The following is a 21,970-nucleotide window of genomic DNA, read 5'->3' on the forward strand; positions in this document are numbered from 1 at the left end:
AGTAACTATCAAATTAACAGGAAACCTTTACAAATTGCCTCCAGAAGGAAAAATGAGACTTCTAAACCAGCTACATCTGATCTTTTCAACAAAATTCACCTGAAAAAATCTGTAGACAGAAAAGAAAATCTAAAGACAGAAATCTATAAATAGAAAAGGCTCCCAGAGTGAGATGGAGCAGGACTGACCTGTGTATATCTGTGTTGTCAAGCTTGGGGCAGGGGGTGGAAATATATATACATATAAAATATATGAGAAATATGTATAATATTATATAATGAGAAAGGCATATGCCTTATGGAATTTATTTACCTGGATACAGCAAATTGAAGAGAAAGTAGACACACTTTGGAGAAGTGCATTTATTACCTTCGGGAGGCTGAGCTGAAGTACAGCTGAGCAACCAGTGTTTTGACATTTATCTGTTTTCCGGATGCTTTACGGCCTCCATATAAAACCAGTCTAATGACCTTCCCACCAATCCTGAACAATGTGCTGATGGAGCTGCAGGTTTCTGCTGGGTGTGTGTGTGTGTGTGTGTGTGTGTGGCTTTAATTTCGTTTCTGGAATAAAGGAAGTACAAAGACATTCACTCTGAGTCCATCAGAGAAAGAGCTCTGTAATTGCAATTTGGCAGCGAATGTGCTTTTGCTACACGCACTTTGAAAGCCAATGATGATTAATCCTGCACATTTATCTGCACCCGAGAGCAGAAGCACAATAATGACAACTGCATCAGGCAAGAGAATTGCTGTGTTTGATCACTACAGACTCAGGCCTGCTGTGAGGTACAGGAGCAGCAGCATCAACCAGATCTCAGCGGGGAAACCCAGCCCTGCACGTCCACTGTGGTAGCCACCTGCCATGTGTGGCAATGGAGCACTTGAAATGTGGCCAGTCCAAATTGAGATATGCTGTAAGCATAAAACACACTCTGGATTTTGAAGACAGTTATGTAAAAAAGACTGTGAAATATCTCATTTTTGTATTTAGTACATGTTAAGGTATTAATATTTTGGATATGTTGTCCAAAATAAAATATATTATTAAAATTAATCTCACCTGTTTCTTTGTACTTCTTTTATGTCTCTGCTAGAAAATTTAAAATGACATATGCGGCTCACATTTGTGGCTTGTGTTGCATTTCTTTTGGGCAGAGCTGATCCACAGTCAGAGGCTATCAGACGAGGCAGACACCTCTTGGATTTGCTCTTTAGAGCACAATGACTCCTCTCTTTCAGTTGACTGCCTTTGTCCTCATCCCAGGGTTGAGTGGCCTCCTAGTTGCTATGGTGCTGTTTTTTGGCCCAGAGGTAGACATGTGACTCCAGCCTGTCAATCCAAGTGTGTCCCTGGAAATTTGGACTAGGAACTGGTGGCTGCAGCTGTAACATGTAAACTGGAGTGCTCTAGGTGGTCAATAGTTAGAAAAGCAGGTGGAGCTGATCTGCAAAGGAAAAAAAAAAAAAAAAAGTAAGAACAAGGCACATGTGTAGGGTTAGAGAGGTACAGAAGAAAGATGAGTCCAGCTGGTGTTTGTCTCTGGTTGCAATCTTTATTTGGCCCAGCTAAATTCTCATCCTTGGGTCCTGTGAGTTACCTTGGATCCTTATTACAAATGTCAACTTTTTTCACTCAATCTAACTCAAATGAGTTTCTGAATAATTCATACTTCAAATCTACTTTTCTTTATCAGCTCAGGTCTAAACAGGAGTAGATTGATTCTCCATGAAGTGCATAAGCTTAAGCTTCAGGGCCATTCATTTACAAAGATCCCTTCCAAAGTCCCATTTTGTATTTATAATTTTGTATTCTTTTTCTTAAAGAGCATCACCCAAATTGTATAAGTTTCAGGCCAAATGTGGATTTTCCCTGCCCACACAGTCCTCTCTGTGGCTGCAAATGCAAACCTTTGGTAATTTCAGGAAGACTATTCCTCCAAAACACCAAGCTCATAACTTCATTAGGGGCTTTGATGAGTCTCCCTTTGCTTGTGGTGCTCCTCTCCCAGATCGCATGGAGTTGGCTCCTTCTTTATGAATCTGTCTTCAAGGCCTCAAAAAGAAACACAGCCAGACCCTAGTTAAAGATAAGATAGGGGGTGGGGGAATTAAAAAAAAAAAGGTGGTAAGATAGATCTTATTCACTATTACTGCAGTAGGGGAGAGAGACTTCAGTGCAAACTGAGCTCAAATCTACCAAAACAAAAGGCGAGAGGCCTTTCAAATGCTAGAGTACACTAACAGAAAGGTACCCGAGGATGTTAAGGGGCTTGGTTTACACTATTAGACTATATGCGTTTGTGGGGTTTTTTCCTTTTTGTTTTTTATTATGAAGCGGTGGGGGTGCTGAGTTGCCTTTGTTGTTGTTGTTGTTGAGACAGAGTCTCACTGTGTGTCCCTGCATAGAGTAGTAATGTCATTATAGCTCACTGCAAGCTCCAACTCCTGGGCTGTATGTCAGCTATCCTTTTGCCTCAGCCTCCCAGGTAGCTGGGACTACATGTACGCACCGCAACATCCGGCTGGGTTTTGTGTACTTTTTTTTGGTCTTTTTGTTTTTCTTTTTTCTCTTTGGTAGAGACAGGGTCTCACTGTTGCTCAGCCTAGTGTCCAACCCCTGAGCTCAAGCTATCCTCAGCCTCCCAGAGAGCTAGGATTACAGGCATGAGCCACTGTACCCAGCCTGTATGGGTTTGTTAATTGGAGGATTAATTGTTATGTGGAGGAGAAACAAACTTCTATCTTTAGGATAGAAAGTAGTTTTGCAGATTGGAGCCATGCACCCACCAGGGTTAGGGAGGAACTGAAAGATAGGAGAGCTCTTTCTCTGGATGTTAGCATTTCAAAGAGATGACTCCTAAGTCCTTGAGAAGATATTTCTTTTTTCTTTTTCTTTTTTTTTTTTTGAGACATAGTCTACTCTATTGCCTGGGCTAGAGTGTTGTGCCGTCAGCCTAGCTCACAGCAACCTCAAACTCCTGGGCTCAAGCAATCCTCCTGCCTCCGCCTCCCGAGTAGCTGGGACTACAAGCAGGCGCCACCATGCCCAGCTAATTTTTTCTACATATATTTTTAGTTGTCCAGCTAATTTCTTTCTATTTTTAGTACAGACGGGGTCTTGCTCTTGCTCAGGCTGGTCTCGAATTCCTGACCTTGAGCGATCCTCTGGCCTCAGCCTCCCAGAGTGCTACGATTACAGGCATGAGCCACCGCGCCTGGCCCTCTGTAATTCTTCATGCTTAAACAACATTAAAATTTATTTATTTATTTAGAGACAGAGTCTCACTTTGTCACCCAGTCTAGAATGTAGTGTTGAGATCATAGCTCACTCTAACCTCAAACTCCTGGGCTCAAGCGATCTTCCTGCCTCAATCTCCCGAGTAGCTAGGACTACAAGTATGCACCACCATACCCAGCTAATTTTTAAATTTTTGTAGAGATGAGATCTCACTATGTTGCCCAGCCTGGTCTCAAACTCCTGGGGGCTCAAGCAATCCTCCCATGTTGGCCTCCCAAAGTGTTGGGATTACAGGCGTGAGCCACCATGCCCAGCCTAAAATTTATGTTTAAATGTTTTTAGAGAAACTTTCTTTCTCCTTGAAAGAACGAGCGGCCCTCTCACCCTCTAGACTTTTGCTGTTAGGAGAAATTCCCAAAACAGCACTCTGCGTGCAGGGCTCCAAGTGATCCAATGGATCACAGCAATAGTGTAACCAAATCCAATTTGGAGGACAGATCTAGCTTTTCTTTTTCAATTATTATAATAAGTCAGGCAGGACTGCCAAATAGTGCCAATTCAGTTCAATTGGTGGCGGCTGCCTGGAGCGTAGGGTTGAGAAGAACCAAGAGGCTACTTTGGGCTCAGCTGTGATTGGCGACTGTCGTGAGACTCTGTTTCCCCATCTGGAGAGCAAGCTCAGTGTGGGCGGGGCCGCCAAAGGAGGAGCTCTCCAAATCAGCTGTGGCCTCCCCACCCCAGCATGCCAAGGCATCACGATGAGCTCCCCACAGTGTCCCAATATCCCAGAGGAGGAAGCCAGAGAGAACACGGAACCTAATGGTGCATGAAATTAGCGATGAACACTGGGAAACATAAGCCATGGTTCTGTTTGTTCTGGGACAGGGTGAAAATGGCAATCATTCTATCACAATAGTAGCTCAAAACAGAAAAACCGAGTGCCAGCTAAGCAAAAGGACCACCACCCCCCTTTCAGATGGCGGCCCTACCACTCACTGCCACCTGTCACCTGTAGCGTGCTTCTGTGGCTGAGGAGACAGCTGGGGCATTGTGTCAGCCTGGCTTGGGCGTTTCGGTGGTAGGGTTGCACGTTCTTTCTCATGGGTTTTGAGGTGCTGGGGAAGGCTCCGCTGAGGAGGTAACATCTGAACTGATTAGGAAGTGACACAAAGGAGACAGCACAGGCAGATCCAAAAATGCTGCTTCCAGTCAGAGTGAGTGTGTGAGAGCTCCGTGGGATTTTTCAGGCACCTACAGACAGAATATGTCATCCCTGGCCTAGCGTGTCTGCCAAGGCTTAACTAACGAGGGGCAAGGCGGCCTTTTGCCAAAGGGGGGCTTTTGGACTTTCCTCCAGCTCGCCCGCCCTGGGCCTGACAGAGTACGTGGTGTCTGGTCCGTAAAGGTGCTCCTTGCACCAAGCCCAGGGTCTGCCGCCCACATCAACCAACCAGACTGTGTGCCTGAAATAGCAGCATCGAGCCATCTGCTTACTGTTTCTTCCAGAGCTGCAATCATTAGATGATACTCAGGGGTCAAGGAGCCTTGGGAAGAGGGTTAGAGAACTCCACAGCTGCCTTTGGGACCTAGAAAAAGAATTTCGATTGACTATTGAAATGCATTTTTTTTTTTCTTCTTTTTCTCAGTACGAACTCCAAAGTGTAAAGAAATTACTCTCCTTCCCAAATTGGCAGATGAGGTGGACAGGACAGAACATGATCATTTGGTTTTCTATTATTGATGCTAACTTCCCCTTCTCCTCAAGGTTAAATGCAACCCTCCAACCACACCTGCCTTAAATGAAGAATAACTGGAGAATCTGCTTATCTTGCCCCTCAGAATTGGGTTAAGCTGGGTCTAGGGACACAGTAAATAATAGGGTGGGGCGGGTGGATAGGGCAAAAGCCAGAAAATCTGATTCTGGACACATTTTTTTTTCATTCTTGTTTTGCTTTGTTTTGTTAGAGATGGGGTCTCACTCTGTCACCCAGGCTAGAGTGCGGTGACTCAATCATAGCTCATTGCAGCCTCAAACTCCCAAGCTCAAGCAATGCTCCTAGCACTCCCAAAGTGCTAGGGTTACAGGTGTGAGCCACCATACCCAGCCTCATTCTTTTATGTAACAAATATTCACGGTGTGCCTCCCACCCTACCACAAATAATACACAATCTTTGTTTTCAAGAACTTAGAGTCTAATGGGGGGATGGGTCCATTAAAACCCGTGTCTTTCCAGTGTTTTGTTTCTTTGATTTCACTGAACCTTGTCTGGTGGCAATCCCGCTAATGTCAGGATTCACAGGCAAAACCTATTAGATGTTAGTGTTTAAAAATTGAATCTTGGGGCTGGGCGCGGAGGCTCACGCCTGTTATCCTAGCACTCTGGGAGGCCAGGGTGGGAGGATCGCTTGAGCTCAGGAGTTAGAGACCAGCCTGAGCAAGAGCGAGACCCCGTCTCTACTAAAAATAGAAAGAAATTATATGGACAGCTAAAAATATATATAGAAAAAAATTAGCCGGGCATGGTGGTGCATGCCTATAATCCCAGCTACTCGGGAGGCTGAGGCAGTGGGATCGCTTAAGCCCAGGAGTTTGAGGTTGCTGTGAGCTAGGCTGATGCCATGGCACTCCAGCCTGGGCAAAAGAACGAGACTCTGTCTCCAAGAAAAAAAGAAAGAAAGAAAATGAGAGAGCAAAAGTAATATGGCCTTGTAAAGCAACTACTCTGATCGGGCCACTCTCCTTCCTCGACCACGGACAGGCCATGGCAGGCGCTGAGCTCACTCTATCTCCCTCCTCTTCTCTGTTTACCCGCTCTTTCCAGATGTGATCAGTCCTTCAGGATCCAGCTAAAACTGCCCTCCCCGGGGGCATCTTTCCCAGGCACTTCAGCACATAGGGCCATTCTTCCTTTTTTAAGCCTCTCTCTACTGAACTTGGTCTACAATACGTAGCTGGAAAGAGGAGGAGGCTGGGTTGGTTGTGTTCTACCTGCCAACACCGGACAGCTGGCAGTGACTACTCGGAGCACTGCCTTGAGGAGGAGTCCCAGCTGCACCTGAGTCCAGGTGGAGTGTTCGGATTGATTACTCACATATGCCGTGGGCATGGCAAGTGGGCTAAGAACACGAGGCACGTGCACTTTCCCTGCCTGGTGTGGACGCGGAGGTGTCCTGTATCCCCTTCACTCGTCAGTGTAGTCATAAGCACCCAAAGCACAGGTAGCACAGCTTACACTTCTTGTTCTTCCTCATGCCACGTGTTTCTGTTGTTATTGTTTTATATTCCCTCAGAATCTATCGGGGAGCTACGCACAAGAGCGCCCAATAAGTACTATAATGATACTGTAAAAAATACTACTAAAAAGAGTACTATGGCCTTTTGAAAATAGTATTTTCCAGGAGCACAGTGGTTCCCAGGCACAGGAAAATATGCCAAAGGGACCTCTAGTTTATGGTGGGGGGCAAGGAGGGTGGCAGGGAGTGGATGTAATGGAAGTAGGCACATCTTTACTTTTGTTTAAACAAAACCCGTCTGCTTTCAAACTATATTCACTGTATGTGGGCAGAAAGTAGTTTGTTTTGTTTTAAATATAGAAAGCTACCTATGGGGTAAGAATTAAATATCTATTGTAATAAGTGTGTGAATGCATGAGTCAAATAGAAGAACTGACAACACCTCTAACAGGACAAAGTGTTCACTAGAGCTCAAGCGTCGCGTGGTCCTGGCAGGAAGCCGGCAAACGTGCTTGGTATCGAGACCAACTCCAGGTTAACGAGGCTACAGAATCAGCTGAGAAGTCCTCTCATGGCTGAGCAAGGCTCTTTCCCTGTCTCCCAATTCTGTCGGCTTGTTTGAAAATCCGTTTTGGCTAGCGTGAGCCCCGTCTCGGGCCTGCTGTCTGCGGGGGTTCTAATCTCATCTCAGCACACCAGGAGTTACCCACGGAAAGCCCAGGCCGGGAAAACTCCCTGGGTTTCTGTGGCTGGAAAATCTGTGTCACCGGAAGCATCACTAGAGAAGTCTTTCTTCCACTCCCTGCCATTTTGAAGATGGAGGAACACATGCAGCGGCTTGGGAGAGTTCCTGGTATTTGCAGTTTACAAAGCATTTTTACATACGTTGTCCCACGTAGCTGATCTTTAGGAGGTAAAAGACTAGGCCAAGACCCACACCCTTTTCCTTGAAGTCATTCTGCTTTAGAGAAAGCAATTTTTGCCAGAGTTAATACAAAAGGTCTTTCCTGCCTGGCAGGAGACACGTTTGTTTCTTCCTCAAGGAGGAAGTCTAGCTTCCAGGTGGGGGGGAGGCACATTCTTAGGTAGCGGCTGGGTTGGGAAGGAAGGGGCAGTGAAGTCTGTTTTGGAAAGGAGAAGGGAGTGACACTTTTAGGTTACAAGCGTCTTCTGGGAGAGCTGGGGACAGATCTATTTTTAGATGTGTTTTCTGACACCTACGAAGGACTCAAAAGGTAAGGGAGCACTTGGCAGATTTTCTGAGGGGAAAGTTGCTAGGGCCAGACAGTTTCTCCCTGTTCTGAGTCACAAAGTTTGACTTTATTAATCTGATGTGGAGGGAGTATGGTGCCCTTGTGTTTTCTTTTTCTTTTTTTTTTTTTTTCTGCTTCTCTATGCTGCTGGACCTTGTTTTTTCTTTTTTTTTTTTTTTTTTGAATTCTAGTTTGGTTGCACGATGCCAGCATACCTGGGGACGGCACAAACCCTCAAATCATGAAAGGCTAGGCCACAGGCTCCCACAGAACTGGAGGCCAGGGTGACATGTGTTAACCAGAGCCACTTCCTGGCTGTGTGATCATGGGCATGTGACTTAACTCCTCTGAGCTCAGTTTTCTTATCTGTAAAGTGAAGGTGTTAGGGACAGAAAAGAGATAATGGAATGATAGGGACAGAAAAACAAGAGGGAGGAAACAGTTAAAGAAAAAACAGTAAGAAGGAAATAGTTAACAGAAAAATAACCAGGGAAAACAATTATTTCAGTCTTAAAGAATGGGGTAATTAGACCATGGAACAGGGACCACCAATCAGAAAATAGAAAAACACCATAACCGGTGACTTTCCCCATCACACGTATAGGAGAAAGGAATGTCTGGAGCATAACCTTAAGTTATGTCCATACCTGGAAAACTCCAGACCCCAAAACCTGTGACATACAGTCATAAGTAATTACACCTTTACATCAACATAGGCTACTAGCATATAAAAGGAGAAACAGAGAAGAAGACAGTGTCTTCTCCACTCGCAGAGACAGACCCGTTTCCCCTTAGGAAACGTCTTTTGCTTTGCAGCCTTAAACTTTCTTTCCAATACATTCTTCACTCATACTTGCTGAGTGTCTGTCACCTCTCTCCGTCACATGGGCCAAGGCTTGCGATTCCTTCAAGCCAGGAGCCCAAGACCTGGGCAAACATTTCAAAGTCCAGCCATGGACAGGACCGTGACAAAGGCTCAAACCAAATGATTTCTTTTTTTTTTTTTTTTTTCGAGACAGAGTCTCACTCTGTTGCCCAGGCTGGCGTGAGTGCCGTGGCGTCAGCCTAGCTCACAGCAACCTCAAACTCCTGGGCTCAAGCAATCCTCCTGCCTCAGCCTCCTGAGTAGCTGGGACTACAGGCATGCGCCACCATGCCCGGCTAATTTTTTCTATATATATATTTAGCTGTCTATATAATTTCTTTCTATTTTTAGTAGAGATGGGGTCTCGCTCTTGCTCAGGCTGGTCTCGAACTCCTGAGCTCAAACGATCCGCCCACCTTGGCCTCCCAGAGTGCTAGGATTACAGGCGTGAGCCACCGCGCCCGGCCCCAAATGATTTCTAAAGTCCTTTTAGCCCGAATCTTCTAACATACACACACAAGATAATTAACCTCCATATGACCTGTTCCCTCATCCATAGAAGAGAGATAGAAATATCTCTATCGTGTATTTATTGTGAACGGTGAAAAAGACAATAAATGCAAGTTGCTTGGCACAGTCCCTGGCATAAAGCAAGGACTCAACTCTTGTATTACCGAAGAAGTGTTCTCGGGGTCAATGACAGCAGAGGCCCCTTTGTTAGGGCACTAGCCAATAAAAAATGTGCCCTAAAACTTTTTGTGGCGAAAGACGTCAGTGAGAATGGAAGCTGGTGTTCTGGATGAGCTGTAAACTACGAATAGTACATTGGCCATGTTTGCTTATGGAGTGATGCTGGCTTAACTGGTAAAGGGAAGACAAGGCGAGAGGGTGTTTGCTGTTTTAAGAGCCAAAAACACAGCCTCCCTTTAGCCAGTAAGCAGGTGGTCTAGCACACCGTTTACAATTGACAGCTGAGCTATTGTGACCTGCTTTGTCATAATCAGCTCTGGAAAGGCCTTGTTTCCAGGGTGCTATCCCACCGCTCTATCACAGCTCACTGCAGGGCAGAGATTTGACATAGAAAGGAGCTTGTTTTTGCACCTATGTATGGGCTTTAGTTACTGAAGATGTTATGGAGAAGGAGAGTCCTGACTCAGGGAAAAGGTTAAAGCGGCGTTCCTGAATAACTTGGCCAGGATTTCTATACTGTTACAGCAAGTGTTACAGCGGGTGGTCCCGAGGACACACCGAGCGGCACATGGAGAGTCGGAGAATCGAGGTTTATTCGCCAGCGGGATCAGAGGGGTCTCGCCACCAAATTCTGAGCCCCGTCTACCCAATTTTTCCCATTTTTATTAAGTTGGGGTGATCCAAGGGGAGGGGTCTCACGTGACTACTGCCCGGCAGGTAATTAATAGGTTTAGTGTTATGCTGATGTGCCAGATGTTAGGTTAGTGATATGCTAATGTGCCAGGTGTTAGGTTAGTAATATGCTAATGTGGGTCTTCCGTGGGGGGTGCTTCTCAGGTGGCTGCTGTGCTAAGTAATAGATGGGGGTTTTCCTTATCAATTCTAGTTAAAAAATGAAGGTATTATTTTCTAGTCCTCCTGTAATCTTATTTAAAAGTGGAGAGTCTCTCTCCTACTTTGCCTGAGGCCTGCTCTAGTCACCTGGGCAGAGTTCCCTGAAGACCTGGAGGAAGCCGCGTGCATGCCCACAGGCTGCTGCGGAGCGTGAGCCGCACCAGCTTCCTCCAGGGAGGGCCTCTGAGGGTCACTTCTCTTACGTGTCATAATTAACACATATTGCTTCTCCCCTGACACACCACAGGCAGCGCAGAGCTCCTAGCTTTAGCATTTCCCTCGTGTGATTGTGTTTCTTACAATACTCCCTAAACACAGTGAGAAAACTATCATCCTGGGAAATGCGAGAAACCCTTGATTTACTTTTTGAATCAGCCCGGGAGCTTGGAGGGAGTGAAGCACCTTCCCTACTCACCTTCTTTTTTCAAGGTACTCGCTTAACCCAACTGGTGGGAACATTGTGTCGAAAGATGAGGTGTAGAGGCTTGATTTCCTTTTGGACAGACTCTTTGCTGTTCTATTCTTGGCCACCCACAACACTTTATAGGGGAAGAAAAAATAATTTTCCCTCCACTCTTTTAAGTTCTCTACTGGGGCCCCTGTAACAAAGGACAGATGAACAAGAGAAAAATGGAAGTTTACTAACATGTATATCTCATACACACATGGGAGATACCCAGGGAATGAGTAACTCTCAAGGAAGTGGCTTAGAATTCAGGCTTAAATACCACCTTCAGCTAAATCAAAGAAAGAAAGGTATGAGGGAGGTAAATTATGAGGTGAGCAGAAAATGTAAAGTAAATAAGGGTAAGGTTTGTAATGCAGATTTAAGTTGGTGCCTTCTCCCTTGATAAAGAATTTCTTGTCATTTAGAATGTCCTCTTCCTAGTACAGAAAGAGAGACATCCCTACACATGGAGATTTCCTTTATAAATGTGAATTTCACTTACAAAAGGATAACTTCTACTCTGTTTTCAGAGCTTCTCCTGTGTCTGCTGTTTCTCAAAATAATTAGCTTAAAATAATTCTTATGCAAAAGGGGCATATTTTGGGGTGGCGTATTCTGTTCTCCTACAATTCCTAAATATATAGTGCACAGTGTCAGAAGAGGGATCACTCATGGGTTTTATGGAGTCCCTTCCTATGGCTGCACAGGTTAGTTATTGCCCAAATGCAGAGTGGGGGCAGGTGTTGTTTGCATAAACTACAATGTTATGGCTGTGCTGGAGTTGGGCACTACATAAGTTGCACACTCTAATGTGGCAGCCCACATAGACTAACTGTAGCATCACTCCTGGGGGAAGGGGAATCCTAAACTTAAAGCATATATTCTGTTTAGGATGGAGGAATCAGTTTAGTGACGACCCTTGGAGGAAGAAATTTCTCTATTGTTCTTGGTATCATCTCTTGTTTTATTTAGCTCAGGGGCACTATCAATTGGATAACCAATCAGGTTTCCACTTTAATTGGATGCCAAATTTATGGTGCACTTGTAATGTATATGACTTCATTTTTGTGTTAACCTTATTCCTGGTGTTATTTAAATTTCACGAGGACCTACTATGTGACAGGTTTCTGTTCACATGACAATGACAGTGAACAAGACGACAAAGTCTATTTTATGTTGCTCCTCCTGTTTTGCTTTTTCTTTCTTATCTACTTCCAGTTTATGATTTCTTGCTATACTCTAACCACTTAAATCCATTTTGGATCAAGACAGTGCATGAAATACATAGATATTATAGACATATATGTACCTGACAATAGAGCACCAAAATACATGAAGCAAAACTGCCACAATTAAAGGGACACACAGATAATTCTACAGTAATAGTCAGAGACTTCAACAATTCACTCTAAATAATGACTAGGACAACTGGGTAGAAGACCAAGAAGGAAATAGAAGCACTGAACTACACTATAAACCGACTAGACCTTATAGACTCCCATAGAACTGTTGGGGCTCAGAAAACAATAGCCCAAAGTATGGTGCTTCCTCACGCTGAGCACTTTGAATTAAAGGAAACTGGGAGGCCTTAGAAGCTGCCTCAGAATCAAGGTCTCTCTGACCTTCCCTTGTTTCTCTCCCCAGGTGCTTGGAGGGGGTCTCTGGGAAGTTCCCTTATCTGACTGAGGGAAGTTCTTCCAAAAGAAACACTATTGCCTTCAATCCACTGTCTAAATTACCTCACTGTCTCATTACCTGGGGAAGATTAAGCACAAGGAAGCTAAAGGTTGTCACCATAGCCACCCAACAGACTTTTCCTCTATTCTTCCAGAGACTTTACCTGCGTAATAAAATGACCTTTGTTTGTAGTGCAGTTCTACCGTTCATCTTCCTAGAACTTGTAACCACCTTCCCCAGAGCCCAGAGGAACTTTGTCCCAGGCTCTTGTCTGTTCTTTAGGCCCATCCATCTCCCCTAAAAATACTTAGTCTTCCTCTGAACTTACCTACATCTTCCCTTTGAAGAGGGTATTTAAGTTTCAACCATCCGGCCCTTCTTTGAGTTTCATACTTTGTGTGACTCCCGTGTGCTTGCATGTTAATACATTTGTATGCCTCTTCCCCTATTAATTTGTCTTTTGTCAGCTTATTTTAGCAGACTCAATTATCAAACCCTCAGAGGGGAAGTTTAAACTTCCCTACATAACACTCTACCCAAGAATAGCAGAATATATATTTTTTCTGTAGCAGAACATTCTTCAGGGAAAACCATACACTAGGCCACAAAGCGAACCTCAATAAATTTAAAAAGATTCAAATAATACCAAGCGTGTTCTCCAAACACAATGGAATAAAATTAGAAATCAATAACAGGAAGAAATTTGGTGAATTTGCAGATATATGGAAACTAAACCACAGATTCCTAAATAATCAATGGGTCAAAGAAGAAATCACAAAAGAAATTAGAAAATACTTTGAGATGAATTAAGATAAAGACACACCATACCAAAACTTATGTATATGCAGCTAAAATATGTAAGTAACCACCCTTGGAATTTCTTAATTTCATTTTATAGAATAAATGACAGACTTTTTTTTTTTATAGTTTCAGGTTCTAGGCAGAAAGCCACAGAGATTAACTATAGTGGTGCTAAATTAATATTCATCGAATGAATGGATCAGTTGCATTCCACTGGCAAAAAGGTAAACCAGGGAATCAGGAGTCCACGTTGGAGTCCTATTTGACTAACCCTTTTCTTCTGACTCACTTTTTTGTAAAACCCACTTACCTGCCTGTGTTTTAGGATCTTTTATAAATTCTTATCTTCCTCTCTCATTCCTTTCCCTTCTCAGTAGGTCTCTTAAGTAGTCTTTGGCTTAAACTTCTCACTCAAGCTCTTAGCAAATAACTTCTTTTGTCTTGCTACTAAGTTGGGGGTTGGCAAATTACTGCCCAGGAGTCAAATCTAGCCCACTGATTGTTTTTGTATGGCCTGAGAGTTAAGAGGAGATTTTACATTTTTAAATAGTTGAAAAAAAACAAAAGAAAAACTATTTCATCACACATGAAAATCATGTGAAATTCACATTCCAATGTCCATAAATGAAATTTCATTGGAACATAGCATGCCAATTTGTTCGTTATCATCTAAGGCTGTGTTCGTGATACATTGGCAAAGGGCAGTAGTTGTGAGAGAGAGCTTACAGTCCACAAATTCCACAAAATATTTCTATCTATCCTTTAACATAAAAGTTCGATAAGCCCTGTTCTAAGCTTTTGTACAAGCATCACTGTGACTTGGGATGCCCTTGTGAAAGTTGTCAGAATCAAAACGGAGTCGTTTATGCCGTACCCTGACAAAGTGGAGTCAGGACGCCATAAAGGAGGAGCTCTCATGCACACATGCCTACAATCAAAACTACTACAAGGACTCTCTGAAAATCACAATGTTGCACAAAAGCCGCCACGACCTTACACAAAGAATACTTTTAAAAGGACATCGGCCCAGCAACTGTCTAGTCAACCTTGGACTCATGCCACCCTTGTTACTGGTCTTTGTAGCCAAGGATGACGGTTTCAAAACACTGTCACCCTCTTCATTTTTCCTTTAAAAACCCTTGCCTTCCTCTGCCTCCCTAGGTACCCCCAACCTGTGCCCCCATGCAGTGCCAGGCACTCATGTTCCCAGATCAAAGGCCCTCTGCTTACTCCCAAGTAAACTCAGTACCTTTGGGGAATCTCTCCATTGTCATTTTAGGTTGACACCTTTCCTTCTTCCCACAACAAAGCCCTTTTCTCGTTCAAAACCCTTTCTTCCCAATCCTTACCTGATTATCCCACCTGGTCACATAATTCTCTTCACCATCTCTCAGCATTAGTTAATACAGCTCAACATAGTTGTAATTAACATGCAATTTTTATATTTTAAAGATATCTTGATGTCGATTCTGCACGAAGAGCAGCCGAGTTGCCCTATGTGTGCCACTCACGACAGCAGCCCTTTTTTATATTTTAAAAATATCTTGAATATGTGTTTACTGTCTTCTGTATATCATCATGAATACCCCAAAAGTTAGAACTGGTCCTTCCATATCTTGTATTTCCCTTCACACACAGAGCAGTGCTCACATTTGGGAGTCAGAAATATGAGTTTGTATTTCAGCGCCACCGCTCACCAGCTGAGCAAATGGTATAAATTTCCTGCATCTCTTCATCTGTAGCATGGGTTTGTTATGGGGATTAACAGACAGATGATGCATGATAAGGTATAAGATCCAGGAAGCGCTCCACAACAGTAGTGATTATCAGTGAATAATTTCTTTCTTTTTTTCTTTTTTTGTAGAGACCAGGCCTCACTATGTTGTCCAGGTTGGTCTTAAACTCGTGTCCTCAAGTGATTCTCCTGCCTTGGCCTCCCAAAGGGCTAGGATTACAAGCGTGAACCACCATGCCCAGCCACCAGTGGATAATTTCTTTGTCATATGAAGATATCACTTTTTGCCCTTAATGAAACTCCTGGTAGTGCAGTGAGAATTAAAAGAAGTAGTAAATCAGTAGAAATAAAACTTCATGGTTGAGTTGGAGCCCTGAAAAGATTAGCTGGAGAAGTTCAAGGCCTCAAATGAGATATTAGACTAATGAGGCTTTAAGCAAATTTAACAAACACTTCTTGGTTACTTACCGAGCTCAGCACTACCTAGGTCAAGCCTCAAGTGGATGTGAAGGACACAAAACGACATCTAAGCTGGAGATTTTTATCTAAATTTGGGGGTGGGGGTGGGGTGGGATAGAGACATGAGCTATGCTCTTACTTGTCCATAATGTTTTTCTTCTCTCTCAGGATGGATGATTCAGAGTCAGCAATTCACATAAAAAGTATTGCACATGGAAAGTATTACTGTTATTCTGTGGGGAAATAAGTTTCTAAGTGCAGCAATCTGAAATTAATAACTTTCTCTGTGGAAACTCTCTTGACAACATCTCAAGATGAAGCCAAAGTGCACAATGTTTATGGCCTTGGATTATCTTCTCTGTCTGCTTGGCTTGTACCAGGCATGGATCTGTGAGCCAGAAATTCAGTATTCCCGTTTATTGTACAATTTGCTTGCCAACTGGAGGCCTTAGATAGCGGTGACTCCATTTCTCAATTCTTCAATGTATCCACTCCTTGAATCAAGGCAAATCTCAATTTACTTATTACAGGCTTTGGAGAACTCAAGGAAAAAAACAAAGACCAAAATCTTTATTGTCATCACAAAACATTTTGGTTGAAGACATCAGAAAAGGAGTAGGAAACAGAAACTGGAAGTGGATCAACTTTCTTTTTGTTTTGATAGAAAATGTTTCTGTGAGCAAGCCCATCATTTATATTATGATAAATATTTGTGCTCACGTGCAGGGAGCGTACCGATATCGAGGGAGAAAGTAATCTAGGAAAGTAGACGGAAAGGGTAGCAACTGCTTTTCCACAAAAGCCACAGTGCTGCAGACATGCATGAAGATGGCAGTTGCTGCTTCAACAGCCATATGTGGCAAGACATATTCTTTTTTATTCTTTCTTACATGTAAGTTTAGACAATCTGGACAAAGAAGTCTGGATTTCTACTTTCCACTGCTGAGATTTTTTAAAAATTTCAAATTAGCCTCCCCCCCTTATATAAGACCACATGGCAGGACATTATGTTTGTTTGACTCACCGTACCTTATTACATTTAAAGGTTGTTTTTCTGGATTAAAAACAACTGAAGGACAGAATAAAGAGCCTCTCAGAGTAAGGAGACCTTTCAAATTTGGCATGTTGCTGGATTTGTTCACTTTCTCAGCATGTAAATATTAAGGCCAACACTTGGAAACAGTGACAGATATGTAGGAGTTTGGATACTGAAAGAGAACTCAATATCCAAAAGTCAGTTTATTAATGATTAATATCTAGTAATAGAAGTTTTATTGATTACAATTCGCTCCTGTATACGGAAACCTTGGGGGGTGGGTTCAAAACACAGCTATGTTTAAAAATATTTAATATATAGTTAATTAGAAAGTTAGAAGCTAAGACAATAATCATCACTACCAACTTGGAAAGGCAATCGAGAAGAAATGGGAATTGCAACAAGCTCCAAAGATGGAGGGTTTTTTGTGTTTTTTCCCCCCTTCTGTTGAACATGTGGGTAGAAGCAATTGCAGATGGCTGGGTGTAACAGAAACAGACCTTGCATGCCTGCTATACTGTGCTAGATGCTGTGGGTGATCATCAAAAGATTAAAAAGACAATTACTCTTGTCTTCACAAAGCTTATAATTTAGTTGGGTGACAGTGGTTCACAAAGCTGGCTTAATGTGCTGGCATTCCAGCTTTACCCCTGACTAGCTCTGTGTCACCGGGTGAGATGTTTAATCTCTTCAGGCATAACTTCCCTCATTCTGAAACACGGATACTCGCATCTCCTATGTGGCAGCTATGCCAGCCTCCTTTCAGTTCTTCAAGTCCTTTGTCACCGCCTTTGCACATGTTCCTGCTGCCCGGAAAGCTCTTGGCATGGCTCAGTCCTTTAAGTTTGGACTTTCATGTAACCTCCTCAGAGAGCTTTATTTTAGAAAATATGGTTTCTGTATCCACAGACGAGGCTGTTAAAATTCTAAAGGACTGCGTGTTCTTAAGGGATAATTTTGAAGCTAAAAAAAAAAAAGAAGAAAATTAATAAAGAAAAAAAAATAAAGGACTGCATAACCACGAGGATGCTAGTTTAATCATCCACCCTAAGTAGGATTTGAGATCTAAGGAATTTCTCAAGGATTTATCAGGGTCAGCATGCTTTTTCTGTAAAGCGTCAGACAGCAAGTATTTTAGGGGTTTCAGGCCATCCTAAACAAATGGGAGTGGCTGTGTTCCAATAAAACTTTATTTAAGGACGCTGAAATTTGAATTTCCTATGCTTTTCATGGTCACGACGACGGACTGGATTTGGCTGTGGTTGGCTGACCCCTGATCTACGAGGATGGCTGATAAGAAGGGAGTGGATACGAACAGCGATTCTGCCGCCAGACACCAGGGATCCTCAGCCTCCCAGGATGCCACCAACCTCTGGAATGGGGCTGTGGTCCCTGCGTCAGAGGGCTGTGATAAGGGTTGGCTAACACGCAGGTGAAGCTCAGTGCTTGGCACGAGGTCTTCATCACCATTGTCTCCGTGTCTGTGAGGTGGCCTGTTAGTAATTCGAACCCAACACTTTAGCCTCGGAGGCGCAGGGCCGAAGGCCGACTGCACCCGGCCGGGCACGGCGGCGGCGGCGGCGGCGCAGGGCGAGGCCCGGCCGGGCAGGGCGGCGCGAGTCGGGGGCGGGGCGGCGGCGCAGCGTCGTCGTCGTCGTCGTCGTCGTCCCCGCCTCCTCTCCAGGGCCCGCGTCGGAGCCTCAGCGGCGGCGGCGGTTACAGCCGGAGGAGTGCGTTTGGCCCGGGAGCGGCGGCGGCCATCGAGACCCGCCCGAGGCTCGTCTCCCTCGGCCTCCCAGCGCTCCCAGGTTGCAGCGCGCACCCTTCAGCTCGTCGCTCGCTCGCTCTCTCTCCCTGCGGCCGGCTGCGCCATGGCGTTGGCGTTGGCGGCGCTGGCGGCGGTCGAGCCGGCCTGCGGCAGCCGGTACCAGCAGGTAAGCAGCGCCCGAGTCCCGTCCTGGACCCCGACCCCGGCCCTGCCCTCCCCGCCGGCCGCTTCAGGCCTCTCCGCGCCGGCCCGCGGCCAACTCGACGCTGGGGCTTGGCAGGCCGCGCTGGGCCTGGGCGGGCCGGGCTGGCCCCGGGCTGGGATTCGAGGACCCCGCGGGCCGGGCCCGCCCCTCGCGACCCCGGGCGGGACCCGGGCTGTGGAAAAACCTCCTCCCGGCCTGGTGTTTCTCGCATTTCGCAGGGCGGGCGCGTCCCTGAGTCAGAACTCGCGAACCTCTGAGGGCATTCATTTTTGTTTTTTCCACCTTTTGGTGTGATGTCATTGGAAAGAAAGAAAGACAAAAAGAAAGCATGAAATGGAAAGGAAAACTGGGCGGAGAGAAGAGATTAAAATCGCTGCCACTGCTGCCGACAGCTCCCCGCAGCGAGATACGATTACTCAGGGTTTCAGAGCCCAGTCTGTGGAAACCCATCCCCCTCGCCTCTGTTTTAAGACAACAATCAAAAACGCAGCGAGAGACGAGCCTGCAGTTTGCAGTAGATTTGGAAAAGGCGGTGATGGTTAGCTGTGGTGATGCCCCCAAACGTAGACTACAGCGAAGGCTGCAGGGCGTGTGCCTGCGTGTATTTTAAATGCTTAGAAGTGACGTTTGAAGATATTTAATGGCATTGCTGGGAAGGAAATGCATAGAGGATGATTGGATTATTATCTCTGGTATGATATATAAATTTAGGCCCCAGGGAAAAGAGCTACTTGTTTTACTCCCCGTCTGTAGCTGAGTTTCCCCGGAAATTTAGAGGCCTTCTGCAGGATTTTTAAAGGTATTAATCGAACACATCGTAATTGTGGGAATTGAGCCAGATATAACTGATGTTAATTGGAACCGCAAATAACTGCTTCTGGTCTGTCGTGTTTCAGATTCTTACGGTATGATTTGCATACAAATGTCAGTCCTGTTTATGAAATCAAATGGCCTGTCTTAGATGATGTACAATTTTATATTTTAAAGTAAGGAAAACCAATGCGATTAAAACATGTACATTAACCCTGGAGCACCCAATTACTGGTTTGTTTTGCTGTCTGCCATGTGTTGTAATCCATCCTACCCCTTCCGGCTGGGACTCCCGAAATGACTAGTTAAGAATTTAGCTTCTTGGTTTCATAAACACGCCCAAAATTGTGGCAATGCAGTTAATCATTATATCTCTTCACAGCCTGGGGTCTAGCACATGGTTTTTTTTGGTATGACATTGGGCAAGACTCGGGGTTCTTCCCCGCTTTAATAAAATTTGAATGACAGATGTCACTTAACTGTCACCACGGTGTTTGCAAATCACTTGTACTGTATAGTGTCATCTGATTCATTCTTTTCATCCTGACTTGAATAAGGCAAACAAGCAAAAGAGCTGTGGTTTTTTTCTTTGTACTGCCATCTTCTTGAGCTTTTAGGTAATGCTGATAATACTGCTAGAATACAAAAAATTTGCTGGAGTATGAAGATTGTGTATTCCTTGGTGTAGTATTGAATAGCTTTTAGTTATGTAGAATTGAGGTATGTCAGGGATGGGCCATCTTTATTTCATTCTTTTTTAAATAATTATTTTGAAGAAATAATCTTCAAGAAAGAATGAAAAAAAGTCTTCCTAGAAAAATTGTAAAATATTAAAAAAAAAAACAAAAACCTTCTCCAAACAAAAACCTATCAAAAAAAACCTGTCACTCATAGATAATCAAAGTTAAAATCTTGATGTGCATTGTGGATTTATAGCTATGCAAATATATGCAGGTGTAGATCAGTATACATCTGTACAGATAAGGAAAGCTAATATTGATTTTCTATTCACCAATCCCAGTACTAAGTGGTTTACATTCATCTTTTTCATTTACTTTTTACAAAACTCTTAGGAGTCAGGATTTGTTCATCATTGTGTAGATGACAAAGTCAAGACTCAAAGAGGCTCAGTAACTTGCCCAAGGTCACAGAGCTGCTAAGTAGTGATTATAAGGATATACACCCACTCACACTCACCTACTTAAAACACAGGCTCACAGTCCAAATACAGGCATATGCATTAGCAGATATATACACATATATATGTATTGTTTTATGCACCTGTATATATGTATATAGGTACATCTTTGTATACTTGTGCAATTCTATGAGCCCCTGATTGCACACACTTTTGTACATACGTCCAATGTATCATATTCGCAGGCATATGTGCATTTGCAAATTTGCATATATGTGTATTGTGCACATGTATGTACAAAGGCACACAATCTAGATATGTAATTAAATAAGTTCATATTTGAATACTGTTTTGTAATGTCCATCACATAATATGTTATTAATATCTTCCCATATCAAATATTTTTAATGTTTGCATGGCATGTAATTGTATGGCCAAACCGTAACTTAATTAATTGCCTATTGCTGGTCACTAAGAATGTTTATAATTTTTTTCATTTCTTTTACATACATCTTCAACGATTTTCATATATAAGTTTCTAGGTGTGGAAATGCTTGGTCAGAGAATATACATATTTAAAAGACTTTTGAATTATAGAATGTTGGTGAATTGTCCAGGCAACTTGATAGGTGCATGTTACTATGGTTGCCACAAAAGGCTGTTCTGACTTCTATTTGACCTGGTTAATCAAATTGAGCTAGTCCTCTAGCCAAGTAAATGTAATGGAAAACTATGATTCATTCATAAATGCAAACACAATTTTGTCTTTATGGTCTTCTTATTGGTAGTGCAACATGTGTGCAATTGGAATTCAGCACAGTGACAGACTAGGCAGAAAGATTGGGCTAATAGGTTCCCTGTGGCATTATTTTATTGTTTTCTTTTTTTGCATTTTGAAACTCAGACTGTGTATCCAAACACACGGAAGCACTGTTTCAGAAAGGTCTAGATAGGCCCATATCCACTACTGAGAAACCTGTTACGTGCTGCTCTTTCTGAGGATGTTTATTCCTGTTTGTGGGTCCCAAACCCTCTTTGCCTCACTGCAACAGATCTTTGCCTATATCATACATTTTGCCAGTTCATACCAAGTATTTTGAGATATTTGGATTTTCAATTTGATATAGGTGGGTGATGATGACACTGCCATGTTGATTTAAAAACAGACTGCAGAATGTTTAGTTCTGGACTTGTTGCCTGCTAAAGAAGTTACCCATTTGTGAGTATCACCAATAAGTTCATATTGTAGTCTTATGACATTGTGGAGCAGCTTTGGGGATGATAAGTTTTGGGATAAGTTCTCTCGGGATTGTGGAGGAACATTTTTTGATAGATCAGGGAAAAAATTATCTCTGATAGATCAAAACGTATTCATGTTAAGGTATTAGATGAACTCATGATCCTGGAGGAAAAGGGTGAATAGAGCCTATGTGGTTTGTTTTATTTTAATTTTTTAGCTTCAAAAGTAATTGTAATTATATCACAGAATGCCCCTTAGAATGTCACGTCAAGATTTTTTAGGTTATTTGTTTTGTTTATGGCCTTTGTGGTCAGTGATTAAAGGAAAACTTATACAAATATTGAGAAGATGGATAAATTGCTCCTTTGGAAACTTTTTAATTGTGGTAAAATACACATAAAATTTATCATGTTAACCATTTTTAAGTGTATAGTTCAGTGACATTAAGTACATTCACATTTTTGTTCAACCCGTCTA

At 43.4% G+C, this 21,970-nt stretch overlaps 1 protein-coding gene across 2 annotated transcripts in view; it reads left to right on the top strand.

Moving 5' to 3' along the window:
- Positions 1 to 18,013: 18,013 nt before the first annotated feature.
- The window catches only part of NDFIP1 (Nedd4 family interacting protein 1), a 34,406-nt gene continuing 30,449 nt past the window's right edge, over positions 18,014 to 21,970 (top strand). Inside the window, exon 1 of one of the 2 annotated variants that reach the window (XM_069483814.1) lies at positions 18,014 to 18,266. In XM_069483814.1, the coding sequence (XP_069339915.1) occupies positions 18,204 to 18,266 (63 nt within the window). In that variant the 5' untranslated portion in view covers positions 18,014 to 18,203. The remainder of the gene's footprint in view (positions 18,267 to 21,970) is intronic. The other variant, XM_069483813.1, reaches the window with a different exon arrangement.

This window comes from Eulemur rufifrons, chromosome 10 (genome assembly GCF_041146395.1).
Source record: "Eulemur rufifrons isolate Redbay chromosome 10, OSU_ERuf_1, whole genome shotgun sequence".
Lineage (NCBI taxonomy): Eukaryota > Metazoa > Chordata > Mammalia > Primates > Lemuridae > Eulemur > Eulemur rufifrons.